Below are 20,574 nucleotides of genomic sequence, written 5' to 3'. Positions count from 1 at the left end.
AAATTGGCGCACTGTGACGTCAGGACCATTTCGACCAACTGAAAAGCGTGACATTTCTGTCGACAACTGCTGCTTACAACGATGAGACATTAAAGGCTTTCGCCTTAATATTACAACCACATGCTGATGTTCGTCCATGATGAGAAAATAAAGCCAAGGAAACACGAAGGGCGAACAGGATGGCGGAGATAAGCGCTACGAGTTCTGTCCGTCTTTTGTGTTGCCTTCGCATAATTGTTTCGTCAGGAATGAATATTGTCGCTAGATTTTTCTAGATTTGTTTTAAGCCGAAAGCCTTTAATGGCTCATGCTCCGTCCGTCCGTGTCCGTCCGTGCGCTGGAATCATGCCAACTGTGGCCTCTCCTCCGCGGAGCTGCGCAACCTTCTCCCCTCTTTAGGAACCGGAGCGCCGGTGGGGGGCGCAGCTGTGCATAGCAACCATGACGTCACACAGTAGCGATAGAACAAACGCTCGCCTGTCGGCGGTGGCAGCTGCACCGCCGCTCCTTCGCCGGTCGTCTCGTTGCAGTCGTGTGTGTGAGACGCATGGCTCCGAAGCGGCCCAGTGAGTCCACGCCAAGCGGTTCGGGGAAGCGGCAGTGGGTTGACCACAAGGATTACACCAAGCACACTTTAGAACTTCCAAAGTGCTTTCGGTAATTTTTATACTCAGGCGAACGTGTGCGTATGTCTCTCATTCTATTCCAAGTTGCATTCTATCAATCTTAAGCGCAGGGGAGAAATACATATGTGTATTTCATTGCTGTTATGCGTTTGCGTAAATGTTCATGCTTGTAAAATGTTCTTGTGTGTGCTGCTCATTCCGTTTATTGGACTCTTTGTCCTAAGCCTCGTCCACATATAAACAGAACTAGGTTACTGCTTAAAAGAAAGAAAGCTGATGTCACAAGCGTTGAATAATTAGGCCACATTTTTTTTATCCGAAGCATACTAAAATAGCCCAACCCAGCTCCTCGAGCGCGGCGGTGTCGTTACCATTGACCTTTCGTGACCTCCATGTCATACCACGTGATGCGTGACGTCACAGAAGATGAAAAACGGGGGCCCAACTCGCGCCGTCGCGCGAGGCGTCGTGACCAAGGATGACCACGTGGTGCGTGACGTCACAGCAGATGAGAAACGGGGGCCCAGCTCGCGCCGTCGCGCGAGGCGTCGCGACCAAGGAGGACCACGTGATGCGCGACGTAACGACACGTAACATAGGAGAAACGGGGCCCCAGCTCGCACCGTCGCGCGAGGCGTCGCGACCAATGTGTTTCCTGCTTCTGCGGCTAGGTGCGCTGTAGTGAACACGTGATGCTGGAGCGGCGGTATACAAGGGAGAGCGCCTGCCTCTGCTAGGCGTACACGGGATAGAGATGCCTCCTGGAGACAGGGCTGCTCGTTGGAATGAGAAGCAAAAGTTGCGGCGTGCTACAGAGACTGATGAAGAGCGTGAAGAACGTCTAGCCAAGCGGCGTGCTCGATATGCAACTCGGCGACAATATGCTTCGCATCTGACTAGGCTTAACCTAAGCTAAGCCTCAGCCATTTTTTTTACTCAAGCGTTGTTATTGCTGACGAAAGAAAGGAAAAAATCTCCAGCCGTCGGTGAATAACGTCACAGTTTGTGAATAGTGTCTATACAAGGTGTTCGTGGAATTTAAAGCTCTAATGACACTGCATGAAAGGAAAAGAGACACACCTTTTGTCATGGACACATTGTTATTCGCGATTGTCATGGCATATGAGTGCATGTTGGAAAATGCGGTTGTTTTCAATTCCTTTGCAGGCGCCTTCTGAACGTAACCTCTATCGAGAAAATCGCGTGAGTACGAAATTACAAACGCGCAACCAGTATGTTCTTGCGCACCAAACAGCCCTTTTATTATTTATTATTTTATTATTATTTTTATTGTATCTTATTGTGCTGGAGCTTTCGGCTCCAATTCTAAATATAGTGGGGTGGGATTGAGAGTGGCAATTAAATGGTCACCCACAACCCCTGGTACACCCAATGCCTGGATATGCCGTGATGTAAAAGTAAAAACTATATTGCTTATACATGCGCGTAGCAAAATCAAGTAATCAAGATTTCTGTGCAGTAGCTGCCTTTTTTGTAAATAGCATCCAGCGTAATTGTCATGCAGAAGAGCATATAATTGAGGACACGAAAAAAGGACATTTTTTTCATGTCGGAGGGGCAGTTGCTATGAAGAAATGCGGAATCTCCTACCCCTCTGCTGCGTGAAACGAAATCACTAATAAGAATTAAAGTCTAACTAAACAAAGCATCGAACACGCGTAACGCTCCTCCTTCATTGCCTAACCGCAAGCTTGTATACCTCCCACAGGCACTCGACGCATATTTATCCTTCACTTCTCAAATCTATTATGCACTTCATAGGACTCGCCAACTTGGAATATGAGAATTGAATGATGACAGAAAGAACAATAAAGAAGTAAAAAAAGCACAGCGACGACGGACAAGACAGAAGAAAGAAGAAGGACAAGCGCTGAATAACAACTGAGGTTTATTGGAAAAAATACACGTATAAGTATACCCTCCAAAAAACAACCAGGACGCATGCTACTCGGCAAACACTTCTAATCATAGGAATCAAGATACTTAATCTCACAGTCATGGAGAAGCACCGAGGCAGTGCTTACACACATGTCACCATTCCCGTGGATGTGATATGCCTCACACAGTTTCCTTGTTAAGTTATCCCTATGCCTGCAAACAACTTTTGTCTCATAGAAAAGAGGAGTGCACATGATATGACCCCATGACTCTTCATAGCAGTCGGCTCAGATGGATGGCAATTCTTAAAAGACTAATTTCCTCAGAATTTTATTGCATGCAAGCAAGATTGCCTCTTCCGGAAATGTTGCCGATGGTAATCTCCTAACCTGCTGACAAAAACTATATGCCATTCCATGCAGGCAATAGTTTGAAAGCGCTGATCCTAAGCAAGCAACGGCTATTCCACATTTAACTAACTTAGAATGGGCTAAGCGATAACTTAGCAATGGCTTCTCTGAACGCTGCTGGCACGACCAGGAGACGTGATCCCGGCTCAGGACCAATCTTAAGTCCAAAAATTGTAGCTCGTTGTTTCCCGGGACTTCGAACGTAAATTTTAACCCTTGTCCGCAACTATCAAAAACTACCAGAACTCCTACATGGCGCTTTAAATCCATAGGCTCAACAAAAAATAAATAATCATCAACATACCTAAAGACCTGTTTTATGCAATTTCCAAACTTAGGTTTTATCACACTCAGCCGGGGTCACGTCTGCTGGTCGTTCCGGCAGCGCTCAGAGAAGCCAGTGCTAAGTTATCCCTCAGCCCATTCTAAGTTAGTTAAATGTCGAACAGCCGTTGCATCCTTAGGATCAGCGCTTTCAAAATCTTGTCTGCATGGAATGGCAAATAGGTTTTGTCAGCAGGTTAGGAGATTACAATCGGCAGCCTTTCCGGGAGAGATAATCTTGCTTGCATGCAGTAAAAGTCTGAGAAAACTAAAGTCTTTTAAGAATTGCCATCCAACGTCCCAAAGCGACTAAGGCTATGAGAGACGCCGTAGTGGAGGGCTCCGGAAATTTCGACCACCTGGGGTTCTTTAACGTGCACTGACATCGCACAGTACACGGGCCTCTAGAATTTCTCCTCCAAAGAAATTCTAGCCTCTGCGGCCGGGATCGAACCCGCGTCTTTTGGGACAGCAGCCGAGCACCATAACCGCTGAGCCACCGCGGCGGCGTGTTATACCATGTGTTAATCTTTGGGCATATACATTAAAGAGTTTAGGCGCCAAATATGGCATTCAAGTGCTGTTCTCAGCCCCGAAAAAACTTTAAAGAATATGGGCCATAGTAGATAGGAAAGCAAAGGCTAAAAACAAAAAAAAAAAAACGGTAGTAGTGCCTACAAGATAAAACACAAAAATAAGTTCGTGCCATGTGCTGAAAGGGTAGTCTATGACACTGAGTTTTCGTGTGGCAAGAAATACATCGTCCAAACCGCAAATTACGTGAATACCCGTGTACGTCAGCATAATAACTCGTTAAAAGGTCACGCAGCGTCCAACCTTGCGTTACATAACAGAGGTTGCCCCCTGAATAATATCCCGGGTGCCCCCGATAAGAAAATGTGCACTCCTCTTTTCTATGAGACAAAAGTTGTTTGCAGGCATAGGGATAAACTAACAAGGGAACTGTGTTAGGCATATCACATCCACGGGAATGGTGACACGTGTGTAAGCACTGCTCGATGCTTCTCCACGACTGTGAGATTAAGTATCGTGATTCTATTTGCGGTGTAGCATGCGTCCTAGTTGTTTTTTGGAGGGTATTAATGCTTGTGTTTTTCCAATAGACCTCAGTCAGCGCTTGTCCTTCTTTCTTCGGTTTTGTCCGTCTTCGCTGCGCTGTTATTTTACTTCTTAAATATGCACCAACTCGCTCAGTATTCGGTTCTTCTAAAGAACATTACAGCTCTAAAAATACAAATTCGGCCACGTCAATGACAGAACATGCGCAGATGAGGTCATGAACATGTCCTCGCTTTGGTTTATGTCGGACCCTCTGCTGTGTCAGTGCCCTCCGATGAGCGACCAACCATGGGCACTCTGCTCTGTTGTGTTGCAGCGAACGGCAGCCGCCAACGTGGGCGTGCACCCATTAGATTCGCGGTAATGTCTTCAATAAATGGCGCATTAAAGTTTCGCAGCATGAGTAGCTTTGCTGGGAATCCTTCATGCTGAGTCGTTTCTCTCTTTTCCGTTTGCCTTTTATGTCTCTCTTTCTCTCCTCCTATACATGGTAGCCTGCCGAAACATCGTCCTGGTTAACGTCCCTTCCATTATCATCCTCTTTCTTCGTTCATATCTGTCTCAACCTAGCAAGAGGCAGAGAATCAAAGATTATTGACGAGAATAACTGGTTGGAAATCCACTTAATGTCCCTTTAACTAAGTGTACTCTTCGGACAGCATTATTGAGGAAAGTACACATCATGCGAGATGTGTAAACTTCGATTTGCGTACATTGGCGCGTGCTATATAATATAAGCGGTTATTGCGCGAAGACATCCGACGCAAGTCCTGATGCCAATATTCGGCATCTAGAGAGTCCTTTCAGCGAAACTAGATTCCAATATACTACTTCAGTGAATGTTTTTAGGATAGAATTTGCTGTCTTGAAGAATCAATCTACTGGACAGCGAAATCTAACGCGTCCGTTCGTATCAATGTCGAAAGAGAGATTTAAAAAAAATTGCGGGGACACTATGGCAACGAAATTGTTGTGAGGCGAAAGCCGAGGACACTGCCGTGACGACTTCCGGTGTATGCGACGTCACACCGTTCCCGTGGCTGTATCGATCCCAAAATGTACTTCTTTCGGGGATCTTAAGTGTTAATTACGCTTAATTACACATTTCCCTATCTAGTTTGACTCAAATTTGACGTTTTTCCAAGCATTATGTGACAATTTTCACTATTCCGTGACGACTTCTGGTGAATATGACGTCACACCGTTCTCGTGGCTATACCGACGTCCACGCTATTTCGACGCAATTTCGATATTTGCGTATAATCAATCAACTAATTAACCTACAGTCGTCAAACTTGGCTTCTGGGTTCATGTTTCTTTCTCTATCTGCAGAAACATTGGTTTTCTTCTTTTTTAGTTCCCTAGTTAAACGCACGAGACACGCTTTTTTAACGGGTGACAGTATACGCCATGAGAAACTTTCGCCTTAATAATTTATTTCAGGGTGATTACAAACCTACAGCTCAGTTAGTTCGGGAATGTCGGCAGTGCTTTTTGAGGGTGGCAAGAAACGTCATTTGTGTTTCTTCTCATCTTTACTATATATTTAGACCCTAATATTCTTCTCCGCACTTCATGGTTGCGAAAAGCCCTGTACTGCTTGGTGCACAAAGTTTAACCAGGGCATTTTGCAGACTGAAGGAAAGGACCAATTTATTATTTTTACCTCGGCGTTCTGAAATCAACGAAGTGTTTATTTCTGTCTTGAGCATGGACAGTTAGAGAAAACGGAAAGCTGCGAGATTACCTAAAAAAAGTCCAATTCGCTGTCTTAAGCAAAGAAGGGCTTAAGGAATGAAGTGCGCGTTAAAAATAAAGGATGTTAATAAGAGACATAACCAAAATTACAAATGGTGCGAAAGCATGTCTTCACTTCATCTGCAGAATGAAAACCATATTTTCCAGCGGCTGCCGTACACGATTGAACAACAAGAAAAAAACATATCCTGAATAAATCTTCCAATAAGTACTTCGAGGGCACAGATTTAGTCATATGTGCTTTTTGTTAACTACCCGAGGTTTTGTGGCGCCTCACTGTCATTTCATATTTGCCTTAAACGTTGTCTATTGGAAGGAGAACGTGTTGTCGGGCTAGTTGGTTCAATACTTCAGACATGGCAGTTACGCGAAACACACACGCACACAAGACAGGGTATGGGACTAGCGCCACTTACAACTTACAACTCCAACTTACAGTTGTAAGTTGCGCTCGTCCCGTACCCTGTCTTTTGTGTGTGTGTGTGTGTGTGTGTGTGTGTGTGTGTGTGTGTGTGTGTGTGTGTGTGTGTGTGTGTGTGTGTGTGTGTGTGTGTGTGTGTGTGTGTGTGTGTGTGTGTGTGTGTGTGTGTGTGTGTGTGTGTGTGTGTGTGTGTGTGTGTGTGTGTGTGTGTGTGTGTGTTTCGCGCTACTACCACGTCTGAAGTTGTCTATTGTGTTGTCAGTTCTTCCGGATGTACTTGTGCGCGCAGGAGAAATCTCTGTTCAGCCGCATTTTTTGTGAATTATGTCGAATAAACAGCGCCTGTGAAACTTAGATAATTTCAAACGTGCCATTATTGTAGAACATGCTTATTTTGGAGCAAGCTTCAATAGCGCTCACAGCTCTAAGAAAATTGTTCATAGTGAGCGATGTGATGCCTGTGCAAGCCACAAATTAGGACTACGAGGAGAAAAGAACAAAAGATATGAGGTTTTATATGTACTCGGTAAAACACTATGCATCTGATACAAAGTCTTCTGGGAACCCAAATTGGAACCAGGTGCAATCCACTATTAAACCAAATAAATTCATACGGGGCCAACGAAAGGGAAGTGGGTCCGAATGTTGTTTCTGCGTGATTTTGACTCTCATTTCCCATAACGCCATGTGCGTGGCGGACAACATGAGGATCCATAGCGCACAATACTGAACGGACACAACACGAGCGCTAGTTGCTGTTCAGAGCTCGTGTCGTGCCTCTTCAATATTGTGCGCTATGGATCCTTATGTTCACTAACCACTAGCCCGAACCCTGACCCTAATAAGTTGCGGACACGTAACATTTCGGTACTAATTCTCAACTAGACTACAGCATTCCGTCCTCTGAATTACTGATCCAATTGCTGAACTACTGATGCCGTGCTTGTGCCTGCTTTGTTCCGCAGGACGGTTTTAGAATGTATCTCGGCGGTTGCAAAGAAAACTTGGTGAGTACAAACTGTGAAGCGCTCATAATAGTCGCCCACATTAATGCATTATGCGGAAGAACCACGAAAGAATGATGGCTTGTCGGTTCATTGTGTAGGAGCTTGAGATATCAATGAGTCAGTTTACGTAGAGACGTAAACGGTCCGGTCGCCCCGCTCTCTGCCGCCGAATGCAACTGCTTTCGCGAGACATTCGGCGATTAAGAACGTTGCCTTATCATAACTGTGACCCAAAATGTGATCGCTGCTTGCCTAGATCAAGAGCGCAGCTGCGTCTGGTCAGCTGCGTGGGCTACACTAAACCGAAATGTCGAGAGTGCCGGAGGGCAAAAGGCGGCTAATTGTGGATTTATATCTGACGGGATACCCGCAGCTACGAATTACAGCGCATTTTCTCCCCAGTATTCTCATTTGTAAGTTTCAACTTAGCTACTGTTGCTGCATCGGGATAAAAGCAGCTGATAGGCTTCTCAGCAGTCCTTTTTTAGTCAGTACCGTATATCCAATCAGCGTTATGCGGACGCTGTGTAGAACTGAAGCCCACATCATCGCAACTTAGAGCGCACTGCAGCAGACGACGCGCCAAGCTCCGCCTACGTCTCGCACTGGTCCTGCGCGATAATTTCGAACGCTCCCGCCAGAGGCGCTCCGCGGAGCCCCGTCAGCACGGAGTGAGATTCAAACTAAGAGTTGATGACCCAGTTTGTAAAGGTTTGGTTTGGTTTGGTTTATGGGGTTTAACGTCCCAAAGCGACTAAGGCTATGAGAGACGCCGTAGGGGAGGGCTCCGGAAATTTCGGCCACCTGGGGTTCTTTAACGTGCACTGACATCGCACAGTACACGGGCCTCTAGAATTTCTCCTCCAAAGAAATTCTAGCCGCCGCGGCCGGGATCGAACCCGCGTCTTTTGGGTCAGCAGCCGAGCACCATAACCGCTGAGCCACCGCGGCGGCAGTTTGTAAAGGAGACCGCAGATCTGAAGAAGGGATTAGGAAGAGGATATAAGGGCTTTCATATCAAAATTCTTGAAGTGATGCATGGAGTGTCAAGCACGCAGTAAATACTCAGCAGGAAAGTAATAGGTACGGTTAAGGTAGCTAATATAGAAGCGAACCGGCAGGTGTCAACGATCTTTTGCTTTGGATAGGTGAATGGTACGGGTGAAGAACATTTTGTACGAGAAACATTATTTGTAGAAATATATGTGATGATGGCTCGAGGACGACTAGAGATGAGACGGAGATTACTGTAGGAGGTAGACCATCAATAGAAGTTGCCAGTGGAGAACAGCGATTAGAAAGCGGTGCCAACGAAAATTAAGCTAGATAAACAGAGTGAAAAGTATAAGATTTTGAAGACGGTAGAGGACAAAACCGCGTTGTTTGCGTGCTCAGAATTTATTCCCAATAGTTGAAATTAGCCGCATTTCATGAGGCGGTCTTGTCAAGATCTCTAAAACGGCCATATGAAATGATGTGAACATCCAAGTGAGCACTGAAACGCCCTTGGACGTCCCAAAGATATCCTAAACGTCCACAAGACGTCCAAGGAAGTTTCAGTGGCCATTGGTATGCGCGGCATCGTTATTTCACTGTTCTGTTCTTGTATTCAGGAACCTAGAGTTATTGGTTGTTATGAAAGACACTTGCTTTGAACTTATTTCGAACAAGCGTTGGTTGCTCTTACAATAAAATTCCGAGATCAAGGCCCGGGGGCAGATTTGTCATTTCCTCCTAATTAAAAAGAACCACGTCGTTTGGCATGCGATTCGTCGACACTGCTCGCAATAGCCAAACACCGTTCCTATTCAGCAACCGCTTTGTGTTTGATGATGCTCATCTTGTAGCCTTGGTGTCCTTAAGCTTATTTTTATGCACTGCGGTGGTTATTATTTTCTATGCTGCTACAGTATGCTCTCTTTTGTTCCCCATCGCCTGCGCATGCTAAATAGTTCCTCAACTATCTGCCGAAAGACTTAAACGTAAGTACGCTGCATGTTTTCATTTTCCCGAGGAAAATTTGTGGTCTTGTTTGTTCACATTTATTTTTATGTATTGGAGTGCTCGAAACTACTATACTCCTTACATTTAAACAGGGACACTCTGTATACTACTTGCGAGGCTTGAAACCCATGATTATGGACGCGGCCGTCCATTAAGACTTCATATGCGCAATATATTTCCTGGGTGCTGAAATGGATGCCTTTGCTAAGTTTTTCTGTACTCGCTGAATAATGATGTTGGCGACAACACCACTTCTTCAGCCCAGCTTCTTAAACTTTTTTAACAGCTGATGAGTTCAAGCTAGCAATCACATTATAATGCATTAGTGACGGCCTACTCTACATTAGCAAAGTAAAATTGTTATAATTTTAACGAAGCGGCAAGCGATGTCTTATTTCTAACGTCACTAATCCTCTACTTCGTTCCTTGACCTACAAAAAACTTCTTTCAGCGCACTTTACATTCTCCAGACTGGAAAAGTGTTCGAAAGATTGCAACGGTGTTCGCTGGTTTCCTCTCTGTCATAACAGGAGAAATTGAATGGTATGGAGGTGAGTTAACTATATGCTCTCTTCACACAAGAAAACTCTTGGACTAAACAGAGCTTGAACCTTTTTCGGTGAAACGAATCATTCCTTTTCATTCCAACGCACACCGTACTTGCTCATATCTAGGCCGGCCCCGTTTTTAAGCCGACACCCAAAAGTTGAAGACCAAATGAAACAAAAACCTTCTACGAATTGAAGCCGGCCGAAAGAAACAATTGAGAACGACAGCAGGGATAGCACGCAAACGGCAGTTATTTCGTACTAACCTGCTCCCCTCACTCGTCATAGCTAATCTCCTTAACGCCCATCTTTTCGTACAATGCACATTCTTCTGCGCCATCAAGTTCACTGGGAATGCTGTGCTTTCGAAACGAGTGCGCAACCAAGCTTTCTGTGATGTCATCCCAGGCTGCAGCGATTCAGCTAGCTACAACTCCTAGCAACGTGCACTAGATGTAGCCTGTTGGATTCAGCTGGCGCGGTTCACTGGTCCCGTGAAGTCTAAGCTGAGCTCGAATCCTCGAATTTAAGCCGACTTAGGATTTTCTTATCTCATGCTTTTGAAAACGCTATCGGCATGCATTCGAACATATACGGTAGGTAAATGTTGACCCTGAAATTCCTAAAGTTTCTGCTGTGCGCTATAACTAGCCCAAATCTGCGCCAGAAGGTTAGTTGCCATTAATACCCTTGCTCCTTTAGTCATGGCAATCAAGCGTGGCTAGTAGCGAATGGCAGCTTCCGCTAAAGCAATAGTTGAATTCTTATCTAGAATGTGCTGCTCGAGATTTAAGAAGAAACTACAGTTTTTTGCTTCCTCGATTGTTGCGGTATCTCTCTAGTGAGAGGAAGCCTGTTTACATGAAGTAGATAGAGTCGAGTCGAGTTTGCTTGTCAGGCAACAAACCGGTTGCGGGCTTCATGTAAACGCTGTCGGGTCGAGTAAAATAAGCGGCAGAGCGAGTCAACTCGCCTGTAGGGGGTAGGTTAAATCGCTTGACCCGCCTTTCTAATAACCCCTACTCTAGGCGCCGCTGCGATAGTTACGACCTTGAACAGAGTTCATGTAGACACCAGGCGGGAGCAATCAAGGGCGACTCTACCAGGTCCTGTCGGGTTGATGTGAATGGGGCTAGGGTGTGATGTACTGAGTGCCCATGCGGCGGAGACACGAAAGCCAGCGAATCGTGAGGCGTACAGAAGGGCAAAGTGAGAAGGCTTTGATTGCCGTAATTTACCCGTTGATCTGTGGGCGGCTTTCAATTCGAGGCGCGCGCGGATGAAACGGAAACGCACTTAAAGAAAAATCCCATGCGAATGGAACCCATGCGAATGGAAGCGAAGTTTTTTCTGGAGTTCACTGGAAATATCTTACAGAACACGCCTTCGGAACAGTGACACATATTCCTTGGAAACGATGATGTTACATTGCAGTGAGTAGTTGCAACCTAGAAAAACGTCTCCAATACCTGAATTCTAGAAGTGTCTGATGAGAGGCTAGTTGGTAAGACATTCTGAAGACATAAAACTACGCAGGAGACAGGACACAGAAAAGATGCAGACAGGACGAGCGTAGGTCCTACGCTCGTCCTGTCTGCATCTTTTCTGTGTCCTGTCTCCTGCGTAGTTTTATGTCTTCAGAACTCCAATACCTCCTAAATGTCGCTGAAACAAAGTCAATCAGGCGCGAGAAGACTGTGCATTCGCCGAATAACAAACACTGCGTCGCATGCTCAGATTAGTAATAAAAGTAACCTTGCCTCTGCTGAAATGAGTACAAAACATTCCCTCCACAGCAGTCACTTGTCTCATTCTACGATGTATTCCCTTGTAAAGTCGGACTCCGCACTTCGGATGCGCACGCAGTTTCTCCCACTCTTGCTTAATTACATTGCGCAATCCTTCTGCTGTAGCGCCACCGAGGATTTGTGACACGCAGTTCCTTTTTAGCATACCCCAGATGTTCTCGACTCGGTTCGTATCGCCGGCATTGGGTGGCCACTCGATTAAGGATACGCTGTGATCCTGAAGTGTTACGCTGACTTTTCGGCCGGGCCGTGTGCACCGGGCTGCGATCTTGCTGCAACGGACAGCAACCGTCCGGAAAGGGACTGACAAGAAGATATGGCACAAGCGTGGTTTTGATAACGTCGCAGTAGGCGTCCGCGTCCAAGTGACCACTAATTCTTACAAGCGCTCTCAATCCCTCATTGCTTATTGCCTCCCAAAACAGCGCAATCTCCACTGGAAAGAACTCTTTGCGTGTTCCCTCGCAGGTACCTGAGCGAAAGAGACAAGAAGAAAAACTCTTTGAGCCAAGTTATGCTGGAGAGTTGTTTCTGCTGTGCGGTTAATAATACTTTATATTTTACATATTTGAGGACGTAATCATGACTGTCCTTCTTTTAGTTCTTGTCCGGAACCATAATTGTGCAGTGAGAGGTAAGATGCCATTTTTGTACAATTAAATTCAAAATAAGTTTCCGCTTTCAATGAATAGAATAAAGCTTCATAAAAAAACAAAAGAAACTAAGAGAACTCCTCAAATAAACAAACAGATTCACGCCACGGAAGGCATGAAATACTTTTTTCATTGTTAGTATTACAAAGAACAGAAAATCATACCTGGACTTCATCGGTCGCGACACGCGCCGCTTCTGATCCCACCTTGTCACACAAGTAGAAGGCTGTGAAGAGAACTTCAGACCAGTCGGCAGCACTCCAGCACGCATGAGCACGAGCGAAGAAAGCCTTGATTGCCGCTGCGCTTCACTGAGAATGGGCTTCTCTACAACGATACAGTTTCATCCGCACTCGCGTAACCCCCTCCTCACGGCCTTGCAGGAGATGTTCAAAGATACCTGATTCTTAAAGGTGCACTGAAGAGGAATCTGAACTCGTCTTTTTGCCGCGGGAACCCGATCTACACGTTCTGAGCATTCTTAGAAACTTCTATTTATTGCCCTGTGTGGCTGATTTTCCTAATTAAATCGAATTAACGTCCGGCTCCCGCCTTTTCTTTTTTAAATTCTCCCTCGTACGGTGGGAGGAGTCGACCAACGCGTGGAGTGCTTTGCAGCCAGCTCCGTGGAGGCTTTCCTTTCGCTTTATTTCGTTTTTTAGGTTTCCGTGAATAAATAGCTTCATTCGCAGATAATATAGCCGCAAAGTAAGCCCGCAGAAATAAAAATACGTGCGGACTATTTGCTTCTACGGAATACTACGTATTACTCCGCCGATGGCAGAGCAGCAAGCCGCCGCGGGACTGGCTGAAAGGCACTCCACGCGTTGGTCGACTCCGCCCACCGTACGAGGGAGAATAAAAAAAAAAGGCGGGAGCCGGGCGTTAATTTGATTTAATTGCGTAAATCGGCCACACGGGGCAATAAATCGCAGTTTCTAAGAATGCTCGGAACGTGTAGATCGAGTTTCCGCGGCAAAAAGACGAGTTCAGATTCCTCTTCAGTGCACCTTTAATGCTTGTGGCGCTCATGCATGGGCCTACGACTGCGGCATCTACTATGAGACGATCTGCGTTGTCCTTGGCAGTCCAGAACGGGTAGCGTCGGCAAGTCGACCTTGCTCATTACGAAATGCCTTTACAATGCACGCCATTGCCCACATTCAATCACCAGTCAGTCGAGAGATTTTTCTTTTAGGGACGCCTTGAATAAAACAGCATAGAATCAATTGCCTCCATTCCAAACGAATACGATGTGCCATCTTCAAAAACCAGCTTCCGCACTGCTGAAGAAACACAGCTACCACTGCCGCCGGCGTTCGCCGGGCACATTCCCTGAGCTTAAACGATCCGCTATCAAATACAGATAACGCTTCCCAAGCGGAGGCGCACCACTTTCCCACTCCGCAAAAACGAAGTTTGGTTGTCTGGAGACAGGCAGCAAAAAGACAGACGCTGTTAAATGCGATGAGGAAAAAAAAAGCTTTCGCATTCAATGCACGCTTGCTCAATGGGCATATCGCCCCCGCTCGGCGAAAGCTATGACAAATGCCGTGTCACGCTAGCGCTGCAGCATGTGAGGCAGACGCTTTCAGGGGATGTCCACGTGGCGGCATCTCGCGGAAGATGCCAGGGCGAACAGCAACTTGCGCGAAGGCGCCAGCCAGTAGTCACTTGCACGCAAGCTAGGAGGCGCATGCACACTTATATTTCATCTCTAACCAGGCGACCCATCACCAGATGGCGCAGCGATGCAGTTTTTGGTGCTCCGGTGGCTCCGGCCCGCGGAGGGCCGTCCTGGCCCCTTCTGTACTAGACAGTACATGGATATACGCTAGTAGCCAGTTGCCAGCGACGCAACCATAATTTTTTTTTTTTTTTGGGGGGGGGGGGGGGGGCTTTTATACGCCGCCGGTAAAGAAAAAATAAAGACAAAAAGTATGCCTGCACCCAAATAATATCTCAGTCATTTTCCTGCTTTAATAATGCCGAAATGTTAGTTTTTTCGTCCATTTTTACATAAAAATACGAGTGCGTGCAGGAGTCTGAGGACTTCATTAGTAAAGAACCTTCATTCTCTCACAGAAAAACGCTCGTACGAAAATCGCGGCTGTTTACAATATTTTTCGTGTTATATAACACAACACAAAAGTTTCTTCTCTAAAACAAAGTCGGGAACTATGAATGAGGGGCACTTGTCAAAACGAGCCCGTTCTTGTGAACCTGCGCCCGGCCGCATAGTCGCCTTAAAATAAAACAGTCGCTTTTATTTTCACGATACTGTATGATCATTTAAGAACAAGGCAAATGATGGAAATGTAGGCTGATGTAAAAAGGGTATGTTTAATCGGGTAAACTGTGCCTTCAAATAAAAGGAGTGCCATACGTCATGCGATGGTGAGGACAAATGACTTTCTTCTAAAATAACCTCCGCTTCCTATTAAAGAGCTGTTACTACGTACGTCAATCTTTTCGAGAAGGAACCCCTGAGAACGCAAATGCATCAGAACATTCCCAAATAATTACAGAAGCAAAATAATAAGGGCCAGTGTTTGAAAATCAACGCGAAACTATCGGGCGAGGAGAGGTAGCGCTATTAAAATAGTGGCCGCAAAGCAAGAAATTTCTTTCAGTTCCTCTACAAACTGAACATAACTTAGAATTAAGCAGACAAGGAAAGGGGAATGAGGGGCTCGTCGTAAATATGAGAGAAGCCAACAGCCACAGAAACCAAGGGGCACAGGGGATTTTTAATTTGTTTACTTATTTTGTGGTGTTGATCAATTTATAATATTACTGAATATGTATCGCTGAAAGCTAATTGATTAGAAAAGCAGAAGAAAAAACTACCACATGCCGCCGGTGGCATCCGAACCCACGACCTCGGAATTACGCGTCCGGTGTTCTACCGCTGAGCTACGGCGACGGCTGTCAAATCTTCTGCTTTCGGGGGTATTTATGTTTACAGATAACCTAACCTTGGAAGTGTTCACCAGCGCCACCCACGTTCTTAAGCGGCGGACGTAGCACGTCCCCTGTTACCGCTGATGTGACGTAGAACGCCATCGAACGGCGAGGGTGGAAGCTGTGTGAGAACCCTCTTATGCTTCCTAAGGCATCAAGGCTGCCAGAACCGAGGCCCTCGTTAAGCCGTCCGTTCAAATCCTCCGGGGGAAGGGTGGCGGTGGTGGGGGGGAGGGGGGGGGGATGAGGTCTGCAGTGCTCCGAAAATTTCGGGGGGGGGGGGGGGGGGGGGCGTTCTGACACAGAAATCCCCCTAGCTACGCCCCTGCCAATTGCTGATATTTAATTCTGGTATTTTAACATATCTTGGTTTTTCAGTGGCTTTGCCCCTTTTAAACGAGTTGAAGAAGATAAATAATACCTACGAAGAACGTAATTGTTCGGTTGTAGCACCGATGTTTGTGCCAACCAACCTGCAACGGGTAAGCACGCCTCTAAATTCTTTATAACCTTCTGGTCCATCGTGCACATCAGTTGTTACTGTAAACAAATTTGATTAATCGCTTGATTCTTATCACATGGCCAGCCTGACTGCGCCCACTCTAGGGCAAAGTCCTGGCCCCTGTCTCTCGAATTAACCCGGTCCTGTGCCCCCTGCCAGCTCCATATCCCCGCAAACCCCATTGAAAAAAAGTTCTATGATGCCATAACCTCATAGAGGCTTCGCAATAGCATATCTCTGAAATTTGTATGATATATCATCAAATTTGTACGATATTCTATGAGATCTCCATGATGACTGAAGATTTTACAGAAATGTATGACAAGGGAGTAATTACTCATTGCCATCCACCTGAGCGCAGCCATACGGCTACAAAGGTAAGCTATACAGCTTTCTCAGAAACTTCGTAGTTAAAAAAAATTCGTCCTGGTCCGGGGTTCGAACCCAGGACCACTGCTTCACCGGAGCAGTCGCTCTACCAACTGAGCTAACCGGGACTTTTTTTCTTCAACATGGTATTTATTACAGTGATGTAATGTTCTATGTACATGAACTATATACAAGCCATTATGAAAACAGTGGTAAACAATACATATTCAAAAGACCATGCACTAGAAAAGGGGCAACGCAGAGCACATCATTAATAGTGAGTGCCACTCCGGTTCGTACTCAGTCTGGGCATACACGTCTCTTAGATGAACAACCGGGACGGCAAGCTTATGGTAGGACGAGAGCGAATTGATCAATAACTCGAAGTGGGAACAGTGTTGGTAAAATGTTTATTGGTGGATGGCAGGTGGATGGAAGGTGGATGGCAATGAGTAATTACTCCCTTATTCCAAATCTGCTCCACCTTGGGGGATTCCTAAATATTTGACCAAATGTATGACATTTCTGTGATAATTTTCTATGATTTGTATAATAAGTCTTTGATATTTGTATGACAAACTGTATGACGTTATAGCACCATATACCTTTTTTCAGCAGGGAATTTCATGATCTCATCAGTCCACCTAACATTCTACTGCCCCCTACTTTCTTTGCCTTCTCTTGGAATCCACTCCGTTACACTTAAGGACCGGCGGTTACCTTGTCTTCGCATTACATGCTCTTCATTAGCTTTTGTCGACAGTCTCATTGCGAAAATTGTTTTATATTTTTTTAGTGAACGAACTTTTTCTTGACTATTACACGCATAAGGGACAACCCTGAAACAGCTATATGCTTGAAGGAGAAATCCAGTGGCTTCAATGAACTGGCATAAAAAAAAAAGAAACATTGTCGGCCTTCCAGTCGGTCCTTGCTATTTGTGACCAGTTTCTCTGCGATGAGGCACTCTTGTTCGGCATTAGGCGGTCTCGAAGTTTACTTTTCGAAAATTTAAAGGCTGAATTCAGTGATCTCAGTTTTAGGAATTTCCAGCGGAATGCTCCACGCGTGATTGCCACCACTGGCACCTAGCTGTTTGTACGCGCTACGGGTTTAGTGGATTTGAAAGCGTTAGGCTTCTTTCGAAAAAAAAACAAAACAAAACATGCAGCTTCTGAACCCCTTCACAGCTTACGTTCAGTTCTTAAAAGACTGAAAGAGCGCACGAGAGCTTTGGTTACAGGTTTTGTGAGCTCTTCTGTCCATCATCTCGGGCATAGTCTTCGACAGTATGGCACTGCTGTGCTTACCTGTATTTTGGTGCCTTCAGCTCTCGTTTTTTCGAACTCGCCATTCATTATTTTTCAATGTGCTGTGCGCCTTTCTTTGTAAATATCATGTGGTTGGATGCACCGGCGTCCCCAGTCGTGAGTAAAGAATTGTCTCCGTGTCGGCTGACTAGCCTCCACTGTGGTTGTTTCTGCGGCCAGAGTCCAGAGGGGAACTCTCGTTCCTCGCAGTGTCCATTCATCGTCATCAGCCTTACTACGCCCAAGCAGGGCAAAGGCCTCTCCTATACTCCGTTTCATACATAGCAGTCAACGCTGCCAAAAGAACGAAAGTAGTCCGCTGCAAAAAACAAGCGAAATGTATCCGTTCGCCTCGCGTCGTGGCTGAGTGGTACAAAGCGCGCCCCTGTCTGTTCATTTGATAAGGGGCCTGGGTTCGACTCCTGGCTTGGCTGGTTTTTATTTATTTTTCTTATAAGATTCATTAGGTAGAAACTCTAAACTGTCAAACTCTAATACCTTCTTTGAAAAACACAGCACTGTTTACTTGTTTCGAAGGGAAAAGGCAGTCTAGTGTACGGCCTACATACAATGTAACTTGAGTCGGATGGCGTTGAGTGCAAAGCTGTCATATTTAACACTGCGAGAGCTAGATGTTGTCACCTTGCTAGGTCGTTTTAGCGGTGATCTTATTCCAGTAGAGAGACCTTCTTTCTTGAACCTCGCAAATCTCTGAGGGCTCACCCCGGTCTTCTCGCCCACAGTTTCGAGAACTTCATTACGCTTCCTTACGCGCTTCCTTACGCTAGAGTAAACGTTGACAGTCACCTGCTTGCAGTCTTTCGAAATTTTCGGAGACTTCAGCTTGGAGAATAGGCGAGAAGGAGATGTTTTTGAAGCCGCAGTGGGCGAAGAAAACAAGCGAGTAGGAGATAGCGTTGCCATTTTCGCAGACTCAGAAACCGAAAGACGAAAGCAAACGACATCACCGGCCGGCCTAGCTGCGAAAACCTGATACAGGAGGAGCCGGAAAAAAACCAGAAAACTAAGGCAGTCTGTTTTGAAGAACATAAAAGAAAAATTATTCTTTTTGCAAAATAAAACATTTTTATTATTATTCTACAATATCGACCAACATTTACTTTAATTATAAGTTCATTATTCTTTTCACTATCTACGCACTACATTACGATGCGGACGAGGAGCGCGAACAGGCGCCGCAGCCTTAGCTGCGTTGACTGCTATGTATGAAACGGAGTATATATTTCTCCAATTAACCTTCTCATTTGAAAGGTGAAGCCACCCTGTCCCCGCAAACTTCTTAGTCGCACTCTTCCTGACCCTGCACAGCACCTTGGTTGATTGGGGCACCAGTATGCATCCAATCAGCTGAACGTGATAATGGAGCCACACTTTGGTATGTGCAACGGGTTAGGGAACGCCTACCTTGCGTTCCGCTTCTCATATTTGCGCCAGTGCGACTTTTTTGTGATCCCAATAGATTCCCGGTGTCTTTCCAGCAGCGCAAAGCGGTTACCTTAACATCTGCCCAATAATGAAGTCCCTAGGGGCACAACTAGGGGAATCTTGGCTTGATGTCAAGAATTAGGTTCCCCGCTTTTCTATTAACCGACAAAATTCATTTGATCTAAACGGGGGACAGGTGTCAGTGCGTATATCTTCAGGGCCAACATGTCGTGCAAAGCTTTTTACGAGCTCAATGAGAAGGTCTTAACTGGTTGTTCCCGTCCCAGCAGGTCTGATGGGAAAAGCCACTTAGGACCTTCTCCCTTCTCGCTCAACAGATTTGTAATATTATTCCGTCGGATGGAAGAATCTCTTCCCAGTTAGTCCGAAGTTTGTGTGAATATTCTTCAGTAGACTATCATGCAATAGAATTTTAAGTGGCTTCGCGTTGGGCTGACAACAGTCATGGCATTTTGGGCACCGAATCTAATGCTCGTATATCTGGGTGCGCGAATTCTTGACCACCAGACACAGTCTCCAACTCTCCCTCGGCATCGCAGAATGCACTAATACCAACAAAGACTTCATCTTGAAAGGTTGACGTAACCAGGGGATCATTCTGTGCCAGCATTACCTGCTAACTCTCACATCACGCATCACATTTGCCAAGCACGGTCCCTAGACACCTCCGTTGGCAGCCTCATTAAGTACGAACCGTACGCAGAAAAATGTACTTTGAGGATCTTGTTATAATTTGCCTGTGTTTCGCGTCTTTTTACTGAGTGCACCGACGCTAGAGGCTTCCTAGAGAACACATCTGTTGTGAAAAGAACATTGGTTGCGACCTGTGGGATTGTTGACTCATACCTGAAGGCACGCATTTGCTTTGAGACCGCAGAAGACCGCAGAAGATCTCAGCTGCAAAAAACTAAGCGCGATGCCATCAAGACTCTTAGCCGGAAAAAAATTTCACCCGTGGTTTGTGTTTTCTCGCGTTGTGAGACGCTGTGGAAGCGTACGCTGCTGGAAGCCTGTTTTCGTCTTCTCGCTCTTTTAGTCGGGCTGCTCCAAGTCAATAGACAGTGTAAGCTTTGTAGTTTTCATGTATAAATAAATGGTGAGGTCACACAAAGAGAGACCCTGAGCTGCCGAAACCTGTCCTCTTAGAAATCGTCCCAAAGCCAGCTGGTATCTTGGTGCAAGAAATCAGAGTGATTTTCTTCTCTCTTCATTGTCTAGCAAGAATTTACGCAGGTCATTCATCGCGCTGAAAAAACTCGGGCTGTGAAGTACACACGAACTGCATTATTACCCGAACTTATCCCAGATGCATAGAGATGCACCCTAGCGAAAAACGGAGTAAGCTGATACGACGAAAATGTTCTTCACGCCGGGCTATATACGCCGAATCGTATGCACTTAGAGTCCGTGCATGTGACACATCC

At 45.7% G+C, this 20,574-nt stretch overlaps 1 protein-coding gene across 1 annotated transcript in view; it reads left to right on the top strand.

Annotated features, from left to right (window-relative positions):
* Window positions 1–20,574, top strand: part of LOC149366206 (uncharacterized) — a 39,478-nt gene that overhangs the window by 8,165 nt on the left and 10,739 nt on the right. The window contains exons 3-5 of the mRNA XM_089569866.1: window positions 1,794–1,880; window positions 9,981–10,080; window positions 15,881–15,984. Of these exons, the coding sequence (XP_089425992.1) occupies window positions 1,794–1,880; window positions 9,981–10,080; window positions 15,881–15,984 (291 nt within the window). The remainder of the gene's footprint in view (window positions 1–1,793; window positions 1,881–9,980; window positions 10,081–15,880; window positions 15,985–20,574) is intronic.

This window comes from Amblyomma mixtum, chromosome 1 (assembly GCF_055824585.1).
Source record: "Amblyomma mixtum isolate Tamu chromosome 1, ASM5582458v1, whole genome shotgun sequence".
NCBI lineage: Eukaryota > Metazoa > Arthropoda > Arachnida > Ixodida > Ixodidae > Amblyomma > Amblyomma mixtum.
The sequence above is the reverse complement of the archived record's forward strand: the minus strand, read 5'-3'. Positions and strand labels throughout refer to the sequence as shown.